At 45.3% G+C, this 19,227-nt stretch overlaps 1 protein-coding gene across 4 annotated transcripts in view; it reads right to left on the reverse strand.

Annotated features, from left to right (window-relative positions):
• pde4d (phosphodiesterase 4D, cAMP-specific) overlaps positions 1–19,227 on the reverse strand; it is a 166,985-nt gene that overhangs the window by 39,759 nt on the left and 107,999 nt on the right. Inside the window, exon 1 of one of the 4 annotated variants that reach the window (XM_052068456.1) lies at positions 15,605–16,761. The exons of the other annotated variants lie outside the window; for them this stretch is intronic. Coding sequence (XP_051924416.1) covers positions 15,605–15,693 — 89 coding nt within the window. The 5' untranslated portion in view covers positions 15,694–16,761. Of the gene's footprint in view, positions 1–15,604; positions 16,762–19,227 lie in introns of those variants that run through there. 4 annotated transcript variants of the gene reach the window in all.

Genomic DNA, 19,227 nt, shown 5'->3' on the forward strand with positions numbered 1-19,227 from the left:
AATTTATCATATCTGTCAGCTCATAATCAAGTACGTTTTATAGTAATGCTGCAGACTGATGGCCGCACTTTCACGTCCTGAAAGTCCCTTCGTTCAACAATTACATTGAGGCTCCTTTGCCAAAGTGTTCTGCCTGTTAACAGCGGAGTGGACTTTATCATTGAAAGATGATGTTTTGGTTGCTCATTTTCCTGGGGTCTACACATATATTTTAAAAAAACGGATTAAAAATAAAGACAACAAGCATTTTGGAGCTGGGGAGGGGGGTTGTACACAAGACAGGTTTGGATTCTATGTGCGGTAAAATATTAAAATGTGCCTATTTGTAAGGGAAATAATGTCTTAAAACAGGGCTTGGCACTAACGTTTGCAATTTCTTTTTCCCAGTTGTTCGCACGAGCGCAGATTTGGTCCTACCTTTTTTCTGGGGTGGAACAGCATGACGATATTTGCTGATGTATAATCGTCAAGTCAAGTCAAGTCAAGAGTATTTATAGAGCACTTTCAAACAGCCATCGCTGCATACAAAGTGCTGTACATGGAGCGATTTAACATATACAATAAACAGTAAGACGAATCAGTAATAAGTAATAAGTAATAAGGCGGTAGAAAGCACCAAGCAGTAAAAACAATAGCAAATCTAAGTCATGCTGAGTCAAACGCCAAAGAATACAAGTGAGTTTTGAGGAGGGATTTAAAGATGGGCAGCGAGGAGGCTTGCCGAATGTTCAGTGGGAGGTCATTCCAGAGAGATGGACCAGCAACAGAAAAGGCTCGATCCCCTCTGAGCCTCAGTTTAGTTCTTGGTACGTCTAGCAAAGACTGGTCCACAGACCTGAGGCGCCGGGCAGGGGTGTAGGGGCGTATGAGCTCAGAGAGGTAAGGTGGCGCAAGATTATTCAGAGATTTGAAAACAAAGAGGAGGATCTTAAAAATAATTCTAAAATGAATGGGGAGCCAGTGAAGGGATGCCAAAGTAGGAGTTATATGCTCCCTCTTACGAGTACCAGTCAAGAGGCGAGCAGCGGCATTCTGTACCAGCTGAAGGCGCTTGATGGAGGACTGGCTGACTCCAAAGTACAGGGCGTTGCAGTAATCGAGCCGGGATGTGACAAAGGCATGAATTACTGTCTCAAAGTGTTCATGTGAGAGGAAAGGTTTTATTTTGGCCAGCTGTCTAAGGTGAAAGAAGCTGGATTTAACAACGCCACCAATTTGCCGATCGAGTTTGAAATCACTGTCCAGTTTAAGTCCCAAGTTTGAGACCGTTGATTTCAGATAAGGAGATAGGGGGCCCAAGTCTACAGGATGGAATGTACAAGGTCCACTGGGGCCAAACAATATCACCTCTCATAATAATCGTCTCAATCAGCAGAAAAGTTTCATATGATGTAAACATTGACAGTGACTCAACATCCAGTAATCCATTTTCTATGTGTTCGGGCAGTAGGCGGGTCCATTTTGATCAGGTTGCTATGCATTCGCAGGGCACATATAGATGAACAATCATCCGTGCTCATCCTCGTACCCAGTGACAATTTAGAGTGTTCTCTTAACTTGCCATGCATGTTTTTGGAATGCGGGAGAAAACCGGAGAACCCTGGAGAAAACCCACACAGTTGCAGCTAAAATATCTTTTTGCGACGTACATTATTATTTTTTTGTTGTTGTTGTTATTGTGTCTATTTTCTAAATGTCCTGTTATTTTTTTTCCCATATAGGACTAATAAGAAGATACCGCAGTTCACAATTTGAAAAGGAACAGCCGAAGCAAATCTATACAGGCACTATAAGATAGACTTCAATCTATTAAATAATAAATACAGATAACACACATACAATCATAACTACTACTGATATTAATAATAATAAAAATGTATTGTTTAATAGTCATGTATTAATACCTGATTTTTAGTAGCAGTAGTGAAAGTATTGTTGTTATATCTCAACCCCAAACTAAAATGACATCAGAAGTGACAGACATTGGTCGACGTAAATCCTTCCCTGTCAGACTGTGACATACGGAAGAGGACTAGGGCTAATGAAGAAAAAAAAAACAAGGTTGGCAAAATTCTCACTTTAATCGCGGTATTCTGACTTTACACGATAAATTGATACGGTGTAACTCAATCCGAACACTCACAATCATTCAAGTGCTGTAAGTGAACCTTTCCACCAGCAGGTGGGGGTAGTGCACCACAAAAGCAGCCACGAGTCAACAGAGGACACTGAACTGCACTTTAAGTCACGAATGCGAGTAAACAACAGAATAAATTGGGTAGGGGCCAGAAATCAAAATTGTCAATTTACGTAGTCCACAGATGTGAAAACAAAAAAAACAAACAAAAAACAACTACAACGCTGGACCTCTTTGGTATATTGACTTTGGCTTTTTATTTTTCGACAGACAAACGCTCTCAGTGACGATAGTTTTATTTGAAATTTGAGATTGATGTTAGCAACAACGCCATGAAACATGAATGCATTCATTTGATTGAATTGTAGATTAAAACCTGAATGTAGAGATTGCTAACTGGACACACACACACACACACAGACACACACAATAAATCTCAGTGGTATTCCCGTTGCAGCTCTGCTTTGTCAGACTCATCCAGCGTGTGACAACAGATTGTGTGTGTGTGTGTGTGGCTTTGTGACATCCGCGTACCCATGTAGTGACTTAGGTAGGCGCGTCGGGACAGGTGACACGCGCACGCTCCAGTGCAGAGACAATCATCTCCCGCGCCTCCTCGCAAAACAAGCACAATGCTTTACACATGCCGTCAGCGCATCAAATGACGCAATCGCCATCACACGGTCTGCCGCCTTCCCTGACATGCGCTGCCTTGTACTCCGAGGTGAATGAAGTATTTGCATTCTCTACTTAAGTAGATACAAATACCGATGACAATGATGATGCTGGGTTTACTTGACTTGCTCTTAATGAACCATTCAAAGGACTGAAAAATGCTGCTATCTTTGCTTTTTTTTAAATTTTAGGTTACACGTGGCCTACACTAATGATTGTGAAGGACCTGGGCAGATTTGATTGACTTTGAAGCACATGGAGGCTGAATGCTCCATCCATCCAACTGTCCTTTATAGGAGCAAAGATGGGGACTCCCCCGCCCCCTTCTTCTGAAAGATTTTCTTTTTCATCTCAGAAAATCGGGGCGCCGTATGGCAACCTGTCAGGTCTCTCCATTCGGACTGCCTCTGTTAGTAATTTTTTTTAATGCCTCTTGGATGGGTTCTAACTGTGAATGTATTGCTCTGTATTTGTGCATGTGAAATGACTAATTCGATTCTATTGCATCCTCTTCAGCTTATGGTCAGGTTGCAGGGAGGGGGAGCAGTGTTTCGCAGGGAAACCCAGACTTCCCTCTCCCCAGCCACTTCATCCAGCTCTTCTGGGGGAACCCCGTGGCGTTCCAAGGCTAGCCTGGTCTCTCCAGCATGTTCTGGGTCATTTTAGTTTCAAATGAATACTTAACTGTGACTTTGAGTGACCGAGAAAGTAATAGTTTGGCGAGTTTACAAATACTTAATGTAGTCAATCAATCAGTGCATTCCCTTTTTGGTGTTCTTGTTTCTCCACGGATAACGGAGTTTGAGCGACAATCCGATGCGACAAAGAGGCGGAGATTGGCCGCACATCCATCTCTCCTACACCACTGGCTAATGGGTTCATACACAAAGCACATACGTCAGAGTTAATTGAATTCCCAGCAGCAGTGGATAAATGGTTAAAAATAAAGAAAGAAAAAAGAAAAGGAAAGAAAACACACTCCCCGTGGCTCCTGCTAAAGTGGCAGATTATCACCATGGCAACTGTACTTCAGCCACGAGAAAGCAGGTTGACAAAGACTGACTATTCATCTTCCGTTGTGTTTGAATGAGCAAAGGTATTGAGAGGAAGAGTCTCTGCAATGGCGTGGCCAAGAGGCCGGTCCACTTCGCCGCATCTCGCGTCAAGGGCAAGAGGGGTGGGGGGGCTGTTTAGTGTGACGACAACCAATTCCTTCACCTCACCCCGGCCCGCACTTCCTGCCTACCTTTTACCGTGCCTGCCGAGTCATGTTTATAATGTGGTTGCCTTGGCGACGTGGCAGCTTTCAAAAGGGACAGGTAACCAATCAGCATGCAGTTGCTAAGGGTAAGAAATGATGACAACATCGAGGATGACGAGAGTAGACGTGATGTAAACACGACACAATGGGAATCGATCCAAGAAGAAGAAAAAAAAACATTTGCAAGGAACCATGATTCAATCACATGAAGGCAGGATGTAGTAAATGACAAATGTAAATATCCACACAAAGGTCACACGGGGGGTGGGGGGGCGGGGGGGGGCGCTGGAGCCTATCCCAGCCGTCTTCGGGCAGTAGGCGGGGGACACCCTGGACCGGTTGCCAGCCAATCGCAGTGCACAGAGAGATGAAAAACCATCCACGCTCGCACTCACACCTCGGGATAATTTGGAGTGTTCAATCAACCTGCCATACATGTTTTTGGAATGTGGGAGGAAACCGGAGTACCCGGAGAAAACCCACACAGGCCCGGGGAGAACATACAAACCCCACAAATTTTGGCGACAACGGCTTCAGCGCCGCCTGCATTGGGTAACTGAGAACAGAGGTTTGGCTTCCAACAAGACGATGTTCGTAAACATAAAGCAGAATCTACAATAAGATGGTTCAAAACTGCAAAGTCTAAAGTTGGGGGGTGAATAATTGTGCACGCCACATTTTTTTTTCATGACTGTGTCCCACCTAGTGTTGATTTTGAACACACGCACAAATCAAATTTGATATTTTCACGTCTGATGCCTGAAATGCGGCAAAAGGTCATAAAAGTTCAAGTGGGCCGAATATCTCGCAAGCTACTGAACGTTACAGCATCTGTGTGCGCGCACGTGTTCGACTACATTACACACCATTCACTTCCATCGATTAACGGACACAATGAAACAGATGATCAAGTGGCACCGCGGGTCTGCCGTCGAGTCCTTGTCGGATTCGTGTCGTCCGCGCAAGCTAGCTGTGAAATCCACTTCCTCTCTAGACACAAATTGATGGAGAGATGAATGGACGGGGGCAGCCTCTTAAACGTTACCGCACACGCGTGTGCGCGCACACTTACAGCGACAGCGCTTGAGATGCAGTACGGCACAAGCACATGGGCCAGCTAATCGGGTTAACCTGGCAGCGGGCCCGCTGATGTCAGAGTAATCCCTCATTAAAGCCCTGATGACATCACTACTACGCCGGGGAGAGTGTGTGACCCACAGCTGAGACCACAAGCTTTTTGGACAACTTTTGTTGGATGCGTCTTGCGTGTGTCGCTCTCTCTCTCTCTCTCTTGTCTCTGAGTTTGCACGGCAAGGCCCCTCATCATCCTACCTTTATTGTGTGAACATTGTGGACAGTTCACAAAGGGGAAACCCCCATTAGACTGTCGTCGTGTTTGTGCGGGTGTCAGGGACTGCCCGTCATTGTGCGCCAACGCAGAACAGGTAATCCTGGATGTTCCCCAACACGCGCAGACATGCTTAGAACACCGGTGGGTTTGTGTGTGCGTGCGTGACTACATAATATGTTCATGTTCATTTTATGTAAGCGCGCCACAACATGCATTCACACGAACAAGAATTAGAGTTGCACAGTCTGAACAGGCCATCTTTAAATCCACTTAAAAAGAGCAAGAAGTAATTTATAAAATAAAACAAAAAAATTAATTAAAAAGGCGGCCCGGTAGTCCAGTGGTTAGCACGTCGGCTTCACAGTGCAGAGGTACCGGGTTCGATTCCAGCTCCGGCCTCCCTGTGTGGAGTTTGCATGTTCTCCCCGGGCCTGCGTGGGTTTTCTCCGGGTGCTCCGGTTTCCTCCCACATTCCAAAAAACATGCGTGGTAGGCTTATTGAACACTCTAAATTGTCCCTAGGTGTGGGTGTGAGCGTGGATGTTTGTTTGTCTCTGTGTGCCCTGCGATTGGCTGGCAACCGATTCAGGGTGTCCCCTGCCTACTGCCCGGAGACAGCTGGGATAGGCTCCAGCACCCCCCGCGACCCTAGTGAGGATCAAGTGGCTCGGAAGATGAATGAATGAATTAATTAATTTAAAAATGAGCAGTTTGAAAGCAGCGACTGCCCATTTGTCATGAGGTCCTCCTTTATCCTTCGTACAGATAGTGATGTGTGAAAACAAAGTGCATTCATTCATTCATTTCCCGATCTGATTGATCCTCACAAGGGTCGCGGGGGGTGCTGGAGCCTATCCCAGCCGTCTTCGGGCAGTAGGCGGGAGACACCCTGAACCGGTCGCCAGCCAATCGCATGGCATACAGAAATGAACAACCATTCGCACTCACACCTAGGGACAATTTAGAGTGTTCAATCAGCCTGCCACGCATGTTTTTGGAATGTGGGAGGAAACCGGATTACCCGGAGAAAACCCACGCAAGCACGGGGAGAACATGCAAACTCCACACAGGGAGGCCGCAGCTGGAAGAGAACCCGGTACCTCTGCACTACGAAGTCGACATGCAAACCACTCGACTACCGGGCTGCAACAAAATGCACAATTGATGAATACAAGCTGAAATACGGTGGCTCTATGGGGTCAAAATGTTCAAATCTCAACATGCCAGAATAATACTTTTTTGAGGATTTGGCTCAAATTTACATGAAAAATAATGTCGCTACAAGAACTTGGTCTACGGACGTTAAAGGGAAACATCGTCTGGCGCATTGGTTCATTTTTCTTTGGCTTTTCTATCATTCCAATTCATTGTATGGTGGCCCTCAAGGGGTCAAAAAGGCTCAGAAGTCGACTGACTATACCTTCCCGGTATGCACAATTGCAACAGCCCACAGAGCTCCTTAATTAAAAGCAAACAAAATGTCACTTGTAAAAAAAAAAGACAAAAACTAAACCCGGCGGCACATTTAAATGTTCTCAGTGCGTATTGAACGAGTCCAAAATGACTGCTGACTTGAGTGTTATTCGACACGACGACAACGTGCGAGTCTGTGCTACCGGCTGGATGAAAAACGCACGGCAACAGTTGGGATTGTGCAAGTGGGAGTGTGTTTCCTGCGAGGAAGCCATTGCATTCATCGGGTGCCAGCACACACACACACACACACACACAGGACAGTGCTGGCTAAATATTGGTTTGAAATGTTTGCACAAATGAGGATGCAATGCCAAGTTTTCGGGAGGGAAAAACAAGCCAGAGAAAGAACGCAGTAGTGTAGAAAGTTTCAAGTATGTCATTATGACTTAGTCCAGCCAGGTACGAGGGGGGACTCCCTCTCTAAACCCCCACCCCCCACCCCCGTCTAAGCCGTTGATTACGCCCGGCCATAAACACTGTCGTCATCCAAATCGTTAGCGTCATCCAGCTTTGCCACTAATGAGGGCGATTCCCGGAACGCGTGTCAGGCGCCGCTTCGGGACGCCACTGACCACGAGGAACGCGGTTGCGCCACAGCGGCTGCTTATTACCTCCTCCAAGGGCGTGAGGTTTCCAATTATTGTGTGTTTGGTAGCAGGATTAAAAACGATTTCTCATGCACATTTTTTCCCCCCCGACTTTTTTTTCCACATTTTGTCTTTGCGATGAATCATGACGGTGTATAATTTTAGATATATAGTGCAGTTATATGCAACAAGATGGGATATGATCTTAATCCGGCCCACCTATCTCAAATCAAGAGTCCACTCATATTTGTTGCATTCATAACACAAATTTTCCCTAAATTTGGTTCATTTAATTCATTCATTCATCTTCCGTACCGCTTGATCCTCACTAGGGTCGCGGGGGGTGCTGGAGCCTATCCCAGCTGTCTCCAGGCAGTAGGCGGGGGACACCCTGAATCGGTTGCCAGCCAATCGCAGGGCACACAGAGACGAACAACCATCCACGCTCACACTCACACCTAGGGACAATTTTGAGTGTTCAATCAGCCTGCTACGCATATTTTTGGAATGTGGGAGGAAACCGGAGCACCCGGAGAAAACCCGCGCAGGCCCGGGGAGAACATGCAAACTCCACACAGGGAGGCCGGAGCTGGAATCGAACCCGGAACCTCTGCACTGTGAAGCCGACGTGCTAACCACTGGACTACCGGGCCGCCGTTCATTTAATTATTATTTTTATTACTTTTTGTATTCTGTGGTTGTTGAAACATTATGTTCACAGTCAGTAAAACGTACAAAAATTGTACAACTATAACAATGTACCTACAGACCTAAAATGTCATTTTCATTTATTTTATGGACTAATTTTTCAAGCGGAATTACAGTTTTTTTCTGACAAATCAAACAATATTGAGATGTTCTCGTATTCATTCAATTTAGTGATATTTTGTCAATGAAAAAAAAATGCTTTCCCCAATCTGGAATGTATTTTCATATATAATTTGTAAATTCGTGTCAAATCCATTCAAATTAATCCCACAAAAAATGTCAATTAATTATTTTTTTTATTATCATTACAAAATTGTTTGAAACGTTTTTATCCTTATCTACCCATGGCATAGCCACCCTTTATTGACACGGTATATGTATTGATTGATTGATTACGGTTTGCTAACGGGTTGACTGACAATGCCAACGAGAATTTATTCTCAATTACTCAAGAGATCTTGCTGTATACAGCGACGCTCGTGGGTCTTTATTAATATAAAGTATGTGGATAGTTACGTACTGATCCAACTTGGGAATTTCTACCTTGGCAGAGGTCTGCGCCATTCTCACATAGCCCCGGTCATACACTCGGTTCCAACTGTGACAAAGGTCACGTCCAAAAGTTGCATCTCAAGAGCAGGATGCCGACGTTATTATGAGATGATTTCCTTCAAAGGCAACCACATCACTCCATCCACATTGTTTTGTTTCACAATTCATTGCCATTTATTAGCAGCGGTTGCACCATTGAAGCGGACGGCTCCTTTGTTTGTACAGGAAGTGCCGCATTTGATCGCATCTACGGGCTAGCCTCAGGTTTTGTTTGGGTCAAGAGGCTGACGCACACGGCCGCACAGTGGCACTCCGATTCACCACGCGTATTACGTATCACGGAACCAGCTTTCACAGAAACGACAAAGGCCTGTCTAATCCAAGTTTGGGACGGGCATGTGGCTAGTGAAAGGATAAGCCTGCGAGGCTCGCCATTAACTAGCTTCAAGAGGTTCATGAACTTGGAGAGGTTTCATTTTTGTGCTACTGTCTAATCAAATGGGGCGAGGAAGAAAAAAAACAATCTCAATTTGCCATTTTTTTTGTAATTTGAAAGTAGCAGACACTATTCTGAGTAAAATTATAGATAATGTGAGCCATCTGTGAAAAAATACATTTTCATCACTCACACACACATACACACACACACACACGCACACACAATCCTTGTGCAATAAGTTTTATTCTTGCCGTTTTAGTTTGCAGTGGGGTAGCCCGGTTGTCCGGTGGTTAGCTTTCGACGTCTCTGTGCAGAGGTACCGGGTTCGATCCTGTGTGGAGTTTGCATGCGTGCCTGTGTGGCTTTTCTCCGGGTACTCCGCTTTCCTCCCACATTCCAAAAACATGCTTGTCAGGCTGATTCAACACTCTAAATTCTTCCCTAGGTGTGAGTGTGGATGATTATTCGTCTGTGTGTGCACTGCGATTGGCTGGCAACCGGTTCAGGATGTCCCCCGCGATCCTGGTGGTTAAGTGGTTCACAAAATGGATGGATGTATTCGCGTCGATCTGCATTGCAGCACCACCTGGAAAGTGCAACCCCAATAAGAACGATGATTTTATTTGTCACGACCTGTGAAAATCATCATGTTGTTTTGTGGTGCGCAGTCACTTGACTTGAATAAAATAGAGGAGTCCTATGAAGCAAACCACGTTTCTAATCTCCCAAACCAATCACTCAGTCCCAGTCGGTCAGTTGCCTTTGAGTCAAAACCGCGGTGATGTTCCTAATTTCCGACCGTTCTGAAAAACATGCATCAAGACCGCCAACGCTCGGGGGGAGGTTTTGCCAGCTGCTCTGTCTTTCTTATTGATCTGTCCGTCTTCTCCCCTTTTGTGGGCGAGATGAACGCCAGATTGAGCGGCCCTGCGCCGCAGCTGCTGTGCGGACGGCGCGCCCTGATAAATCAAATTGAAAGAGAAATGGAGATTTGGAATCAATGTGGTCTCAAAAGCCGCCTCAGGGCTTTGGGGAGCCTTATTGCTAGCAGAGTGTCTCAAGACACATCTTTATTGGTCATGGTCGAACTTTATTTGCACAAATCTATTTCTACAAGACCTCTGGGTTGTTTTTGGCTGCAGGTGACCATTCACTGTTATTCCCGGAGACTTTATTCAACTGACCAGTGACAAGCTGATTCACTACGAAGAGATTTTCGGTCAGCTTTCATCACTAAAAGAGACATATTATGCCACTTTTCAACGAAATGAAACACTTCCCAGGAGTCTTAATAAAATGTGTGACATTCCTCGATTAAAATGGCTCAAGGATGAAGAATTACGGGGCACTTATCAAAACAGCTCGCGCCGATGGGGGCCGTCTTGTCTCATACAAATGAACCACGGCTCACCCCGAGCTCTTTACTACACAGCCAATGCAGTGTATGTATTTTGTCACCGTGATGACTTCCCGAAGCCGCTATAAAAGTCACGCATACAACAGGATATTACCGGATGGTTAATTGTGAACATAACGACACTTGGTGCTTCCTTTTGGCGGATGGCATTTCCTGTGGGGAGAGTTCAAAGGGCTTCCGTGGCTATGCTAGTGACTATTAGCCTTTTGATTCTACTAAGTGCTCATGGGAAGGTATTAGGAAGATCATGCTAATACTGGCCAGCCATCTTGTGGCAATTCGTCGCTGTCCCTCAACTTACAATCTCGTGCTTCTTTGGACAGCCAACTAGTTGAGAGCGAAACAGTAGCACCTCTGTACTTAAAGTCCAGTTCATTTTAACTCGATTGATTCACAATTTGATGAATCAACACTAAATTCCAGACAATGAACAGCATTCCTAACCTATTCGTTGCTTGTGATGTTGATTCCTGGACTGACGCGTGATTCTGCACACTTAACAGGCACTTGAGGAACGTGGAACATCTGACGCAAAATACACACAATCAAGTAAACACCGTTCTCGTCAAACAAGTTGTTGCTTCCTGCCAAAAAAAAATAAAAAATCAGGAATTGAAACAGGGAGAACTTTGTGGGCAAGAGCTAACCTTCCACGTTAGCGCCCATGCACACAATACTGAGACAAATCGGCAAGAAATTTGTCTCAGCTTCACGTCAGTTCATAATCAAGTTACCACCGCACTGCGCACATCTTGGGACACATGCGTGCTCTCACAGGCCACATAAAAGAGGCTGTCAGTTTTCATTTTAAAGGCAGCATGCGCACGTACACAGGAATTCATTAGTAAAAGTGCTCTGAAAAAATATATATAATTCTATACATCTCGGCATGCAGCAAAATTTTCACCGTGAGATGATTAAGAACCGCTGCAGTGAATTGGAGTTTGCTGAATATGATATCGCTGAACCTTGGTCTATTTGTGGTTCGCTATCCACCAATGCAATATTTGCATTTTTCTGTAACGCCCTAAGATGCCACAAGGTGGTGCTAAAATCCTGGCTAAAAAGAAAGTAGAAATATATGTCGAGGATGGATTGTGTAAGTGGATCAAAGTTTAGCCTGGGTTGTCAGTGGATGTTATGGAGAGTTCCCTCACATGCATATCTATTTTTTCAAATTCAAATCATTATTTTAAGGGGAATGTAAAATGAGTTTCAAATGATACTGAAATGTTTTGGGATCATAGTTTTTTTTCTGGTTTCAACTATTGATAGAGGCATTTTTTAAAGCTATCCTCAACTTATTAAAATACCAAATCTGTTTGTCCAATGAGTAGCCAAGTTTTTGTCACCTGTATGGTATTAACTCTGTTTAAATAGTTCAGCCGCTACATATGAAGAAGCATTTTGGTCACCAAGTGTGTGTGTTTTTCGCCTCTGCCACAACACATTTCTGATACAGGGTAAAGGTGTCGCCGTTTTGAACTGCCTGGCCTTGCTGTGGGGAGAGTGTCGCGAACTTCAGTGCCACAGCAGTGGCAACGAAATATACTCACAGGAAGGCAAGATTGATATTGCAGCTGAGCAGTACCTCATACACACGCGCAAGTGTGCGCACGCAAACACAGTGCTAGTGGAAGCCCTTGGCATATCCTGCAAACTTTGAGTGATGTGTTTGTGTCATCACAAGTGACAGCAGGTCTCTCCAAAGTTAAAAAAAAAAAAAAAGCAAAGCAACAGGCAGTGATAGAAAGTCATCTACAGTTTGCCCGAGTGCGACGAGAATCAATGTCACAGGCCAATGGCAGACGAGAGCGAGATAAGTGTCTCATTGTCAGAGGCGAGCCTCGGGCTAATGCGTAAGCGGTGCACATTAGGGTGTCGAGGCACAGGAATGAAAATTGACCATTAACTAGTAACATATTTGAAAAATGCACTTTGCGTCATCCGTAACTGCTCAAACAGGCCAAAACAGCTCCAGTCCTCAGACCATGTGTCAAGGTAACATTGCAGAGTATTTGAAGCAGTTGCTCAAGTCAACACGCAGTTTCCCCAAATGACAACAACCACATCAATCACTATTTTGATGGGGAAAGTGTGACTGTTTTAAACTCGGTTTTGAAAACATCACACACAAATTAAAACCAACTGTTCTCGACAGCGCCCTATACAGTCTGTGTATTGACCAAACAGTTTAACTGGCTGCCATCAATTTTGAACATGTCAAAAATTTCTATGGGACAAGAAAAACTGTATGCAGCTGTTCAAATGGTTGCTTTGCAACCTTTTGGCAGCTTGACCGATCGATAAAATAGATTGGACAGACAGACAGACAGAGAGAGAGAGAGAGAGAGAGCGAGAGAGTCAGACAGCTAGCGATAGATAGATAGATAGATAGATAGATAGATAGATAGATAGATAGATAGATAGATAGATAGATAGATAGATAGATAGATAGATAGATAGATAGATAGATAGATAGATAGATAGATAGATAGATAGATAGATAGATAGATAGATAGATAGATAGATAGATAGATAGATAGATAGATAGATAGATAGATAGATAGATAGATAGATAGATAGATAGATAGATAGATAGATAGATAGATAGATAGATAGATAGATAGATAGATAGATAGATAGATAGATAGATATAGATAGATAGCGACAGACAGACAGACAGACAGACAGACAGACAGACAGACAGACAGATAGGCAGATAGATAGATAGGAATTTTTTTTCATTGTTGTTGGGTCAGAAAATGTATTTTTCTGTGGTATTTTAAACTAAATGTCCCAAGTCATTTTATCACACAACTCCTAACACGAACAGAAGGGGAACAGCTTCATTACCAAGCTGCAATGAATTATACACATCCTCCTGAAACCTTCTTTGGCTCTGCAACTATGCACACGCACACACACGCACGCGCACACACACACACACACGCACGCACGCACACTACGCACTTCTCCTCAACAACAATGGTGTCCACTGGTAAGTGACTGATTCCAACCAAAATCCTTGCTTGGTTATAAATGGAGCTCATCCGTCATGTTTCATCGACGAATGCTTGCATGTGGCAAGCATGGCAGCTTGCGGAATTGTCAGCTCACAAAGCATTCAAATAGCATGACATCTAACTCAGACAATTGCACAATTAAATAAATCATGAAAGAAATGGTCTATTGATTAGAAGAAAAAAAATCTCAATATCCTATTGCATGCAATATCCTGCGTAAGTATAGAAATAATGGCACCATATCTGGAAGTCGTTTCAAATGGGGTCTGCTCTAAAGTGTTTACAAAAGTCTAGCGGTGCGAGGTTCAGGAGAGGAACAAGGATGTTTGAGCGTGTTGGCAGCAATCATGAAGGGTTATTTGACTGCACCTTCCTGTCTATAAAGGCCGCCCTCTTCCGTGCATGACGATGCAGTAACATAAAAATACTGTCCTGACGTCTTCATGCACGTCAACGTCGACTTCCGCTACTGCAGCAGCTCAACTTCTGTGCCTTGAGTGAAAAACTCTCTGAACCCTAACGTGAAGATGAACAGAATAGTCTCGTTAAAACTGCCTAGTGAACAGCACCAACATGGAATGGGGAAGGGGGTGGCGGGGGGTGGGGGCATCCAGTCACTCCCAATAATATTCATGGATAAGTGGTAGAGTCAGAAACAACCTTTACACAGTCAACATAGTAAAAGTAGGCATTTTCCACTTTTTTTAAATGAACAGTAGATGTTGAATTGTGATATAATGTCAACCAGCATTTTTTCCGGATTTGTAGAGAGTATCAGAATTTGGAATGGTGTACATTTTTTTTTCTGTCACTGTTCTCTATCAGTGTTAGTGGAAGTGGTATGGGGGTGAAGTCAACCTGCAAAGTGTCAAAGGTAATGGGCCGTTCTTCTTTTTTTACTGCTGATACAAGTCAGCATTATTCAACTTTCCTTCTTTATTGCCATTGTATCCGGTATAAATCATTTTTACCTTTTCTACCAAACTTCGGGGATCGTGTCAGATGCCTGTAAAAGCTCAAAATGTTCTTGCTTTTTTTATGTATCATTTTCCAGAAAATTGCAAGGCTGCCTGTAAATCTGTCGTTTTTCTGCCTTTTTTTTCCCAAATCGCTGTTTTGTACAAATGGCTCCGACATGGAATGCGGCTGCCAAGTTACCTTGGACAATTTTCAGCTTTGGCTGTAGTATCAAGATGCCTCTTGTGCACTACCTGTAAGAGCTGCCGTTTTGTTTTTTTCTTTTTCGAGGATGGCACCAACATGGTTGTGGGATGAAATTGACGGAGATTTTCCGGCTTTGGGGGTAGTATGAGAGGCTTTTTCCCAATGAACAGCATTGAGACGGAATGGGGGATGGTGGGGGGCAGAATTGATAAAGGAATTTTCTGGCTTCAGTGGTAGTATCAAAGGTGTCACTCAATAGCCCACCAGCCAAAACAAATAATAAGAAATACCAGCAGACCTGCGTTGAGCTCTATACGATTTTCCACATCTTGCGTCGTCATGGTGCAGACAATCATCGGCCAAACTGCTATAAATGATGAGAAGATTACCAAGGGTCGACTTAATGGCCATAAAATGGAAGCAATTTGCCATCTCGTACAGCACTTTCTGATGACATCACTGACTCATCTCTTCACACTTCCTCTTGTTTTTCAAGCGCAGCTATGGCACAACTACAATATTCCCGAAAGACCATATTGCCTCATCGGGGGGGTGACTAATAACCAAAAAAAAAAAAAAACTGACAACAGGGGAAAAGGCCACCGACGCAGCACGGCGTTTATCGAGGTCCCAAAGCTTGTTTGGCTGTTGAAAAACAGTAAACATCAACTTGTTGCACTTGCTCTTTTGTTTTGTTTGATGTAGAGGAAAAAAATAACAGGAAAATGTTGGACCCGTTTGACAAGATTATTTCCTGGCCTGAGTTGCATGAGGTGTAAAGTGTAACCAGGTGTTCTTTGTTGAAACTCACCATATCCAGGAGTGTCTTCTAAAGGGAAAGCGGCTAAGGTGCTTCATGGTTCTGTCACTGGATACACCTGGACACAGTCCGGGCTTCATGCTGAGGCTGACTCAGCTTTTTTTTTTCCTCCCAATTCGGATTCTAAGATTCTATCCACGGGCAAAGACCCACAGTGTGCACCACTATCATGAATGGTGTCCCATGCTCCAGTAAACCAGACGAGTCCAGCAAAAAAAAAAAAAAACTAAAAATAGAAGTCTTTGGTAGCACAAAAAAAAAAAAAGCACTTAAAAATGAAGTAGCACCATCAAATTCATGTAAAAAAAAAAAGCCACTATTCAAAGGCAGATTAGATCCCAGTGTAAAAACTGCAGCGTATGGACTCCCAGCAGTGCGGCCACCCACGCCGAGCCCTCTGGGGCCGCCGCCACCGCCGCTCCTTTTTTCCTCGGTATCCTTCCGGCAAAGGTCTGGAAATGACTGCCCTGCATCCACATGGTGAGCCGGCTTCAGGGAGTCATTCCTCTGGAGAACAGCTGACGGGCGACAGCGGCGGGATGAGGAGGAGGAGTAGGAGGAGGAGGAGGAGGAGGAGTGGCATTTGCGTGACCGAGCATGTTGCAAAGCGCTCTGCTTTGTCTCGCTTACTTTCTCAACATCCCGCAGAGGAAAGTAAGGAAATGGGGAAGGGAGAGAGAAGAGGGAGGGAGGTGAACGATAATAAACAACAACAATGAACCATCTGAGCCTATCTCTGCCTCCCACCTCCTCCCGCGTGGGATGTCCCGACCCTGCGTAAGAGGCATGCCTTCGCTCTCCACTCCGCTAAAACCTATTGATCCTCTTACCACACGCGGCTGCGCTCCATTCCTGCATGCACATAAACACGCAAGCGCGCAAAACCGAAAGCCGGCGGTGTGTACGTAATGTGCGCACACATGAGTTGACACACGTAATTCCACTTCTATCCATCTGTCGCCACACCTTTCTTTTCTTTGCGGAGTACGCCTTTGTTTGTCCGCCGACGTCATCGTAACCGCTCAAGAAGGGGCACGTTGGTCTCATGTTGCGTTGCATGTGGTTTCGTGTGTGTGTCTTTAAGTAACGCCACAAAAACACGCAGGGATTCTTGTAAACTCACTACACGGGATGTTAACTACCACGAACCAACAAAGCAGAAACAGACATTCCGCTGTTCTTACAGCAGCACTGTCGAGCCTCTGTTGAATAATGTCTGTTAAAACAAAACCGTCTTACATCGGGGACGGGGGACTTCATTGCTGGAAAGAGCCACGATTTTTCCATCGGTGCTACGGGGGGGGGGGGGGGGGGGGTGAGGGATGGGTGGGGGCATACAACCAAGCACTTCCTTATCAGATGTCCATCCATCCATCCATCTTCTACCGCTTATCCGGGGCCGGGTCGCGGGGGCAACAGCTTTAGCAGGGAAGCCCAGACTTCCCTCTCCCTAGCTACTTCTTCCAGCTCTCCCCGGGGGATCCCGAGGCGTTCCCAGGCCAGCTGGGTGACATAGTCTCTCCAGCGTGTCCTGGGTCTTCCTTGGGGTCTCCTCCCGGAGGGACATGCCCGGAACACCTCACCAGGGAGGCGTTCAGGAGGCATCCGAATCAGATGCCCAAGCCACCTCATCTGGCTCCTCTCGATGTGGAGGAGAAGCGGCTCGACTCGGAGCCCCTCCCGGATGACCGAGCTTCTCACCTTATCTCTAAGGGAGAGCCCGGACACCCTGCGGAGAAAACTCATTTCGGCCGCTTATCAGATGTATGACCAAAAAATATACATGTACAGTATATATCGAAGTTTGTTGAAAATACTGACAAATTCTAACACTTGCTAAGGTTGACGTTCTTAATTCCAAACAGTAAGAAGCTGTAGAGGAGGGGGGAGCTGTCAATTTGCTTTTGGCCCTCCTTGGACACAGGTTCTCTTGTCTCTCTATAAGGTGGAAGAAGACCCAACACCGCGTCGTCTTTTCTTTAGTTTATCGCAACGCAACACGAATCGATTCGGGCTCCCGTGAGTCTTAGATCTCATCATCAGGAAGCGTGGGAAAAAAAATGCAGTCATGAGAATATATAGGGAGAATATGATAATGAGAGGCGGGCAGTTACGCCTCCATGCAAATCCTGGAAACATAGGACATGTGCATGTCGTCTGACTCGGTGTAGCTGGAAAAAGTTGGGAGTGGTGAGGTGAGACCAGACCAACACTATCCACTTTTGTCTTCGGTCTCATCATTGATGTGACGGCAGGAACACAGATGCTCGAGATAACAGTTACTCTTTTGATGTCAAGTCAAGTCAACAAGTCAAGTCAACAGTATTTATAGATCACTTTCAAACAGCCATCGCTGCATACAAAGTGCTGTACATGGAGCGATTTAACATGCACAATAAACAGTAAGACAAATCGGCAATAAAGGCGGTAGAAAGCACCAAACAGTAAAATCACGAACAAATCCAAGCCATGCTGAGTCGAATGCCAAAGAATACAAGTGAGTTTTGGCGGAGGGCTTTGAAGATGGGCAGCGAGGAGGCTTGCCGAATGTTCAGTGGGAGGTCATTCCAGAGAGAGGGACCAGCAACAGAAAAGGCTCGATCCCCTCTGAGCCTCAGTTTAGTTCTTGGTACTTCTAACAAAGACTGGTCCACAGACCTCAGGCGCCGAGCAGGTGTGTAGGGGCGGATGAGCTCAGAGAGGTAAGGTGGCACAAGATTATTTAGAGATTTGAAAACAAAGAGGAGGATCTTGAAAATAACTCTAAAATGAATGGGGAGCCAGTGAAGGGATGTCAGAGTAGGACATGTCAAACATGTCCTCTGGAGGGGGCCCTAAAGGTAGTGGGGGGTGAGGGGCACTCAAGGTGACTGTAATCACAGTGAGGAGTAAATACCTCCAACGGCTTTCTACATTCTTTGTTTTCGTGTTTGAACAGAACCAACGACAGAGAGGGGGCTAAATAAAGTCACAGCACGGAATAAATTCCTTAACAAAGCCTTTGAAGATATAAATCATAAACTAAGTCATCGTTCTACTAGTTAGTGTTTTATTTACACTTTTGCACGAAATCCTGCAGCGTTCTCGTGGGAACAAGCTCAATCCTATTTAGAGTGTCAAACAGAGTCAGACGTCATGATGTCATTCAGAAGAGGTGAGGTGTGAAGATAACTACAACCACCGCCCCCCCCCCCCCCCCCACGCATGATTGACACTGAAAGCGTGCGTATTCGCGTGCGTGCATGCATTCAGGAATTTGGGGATGGGGGAGTGGTTTGCGAGGAAGTTATGAGGGGAGGTCAGGGTGAGCGCACTGCGTGTGTGTGCGTGTGCTGTGATGTGTTGTGCGTTATAAGTCACAGCAGCGGCGCGCCTCCAGTTGCTTGCGGTCTGAAAAACAGGATCCAACGTTGCTTCTTGCACACTTCCTGCCCGACACGCACGTCAGCAGCCTCTCAAACACTGCCAGCAGGCCAAACCGCCTCGTCGCCTCCGTCGGCTTGCACCTCTGAGCTGCGCGGTTTGGGTGGGGCAGCCGGTGACGGGGTTGGGGAATCCGCTTGTGGCCAACGTCGGGACCGAGATGCGGTCCCGCTGGGAGACTGTGGCCGGTT

This window comes from Hippocampus zosterae, chromosome 6 (assembly GCF_025434085.1).
Source record: "Hippocampus zosterae strain Florida chromosome 6, ASM2543408v3, whole genome shotgun sequence".
Lineage (NCBI taxonomy): Eukaryota > Metazoa > Chordata > Actinopteri > Syngnathiformes > Syngnathidae > Hippocampus > Hippocampus zosterae.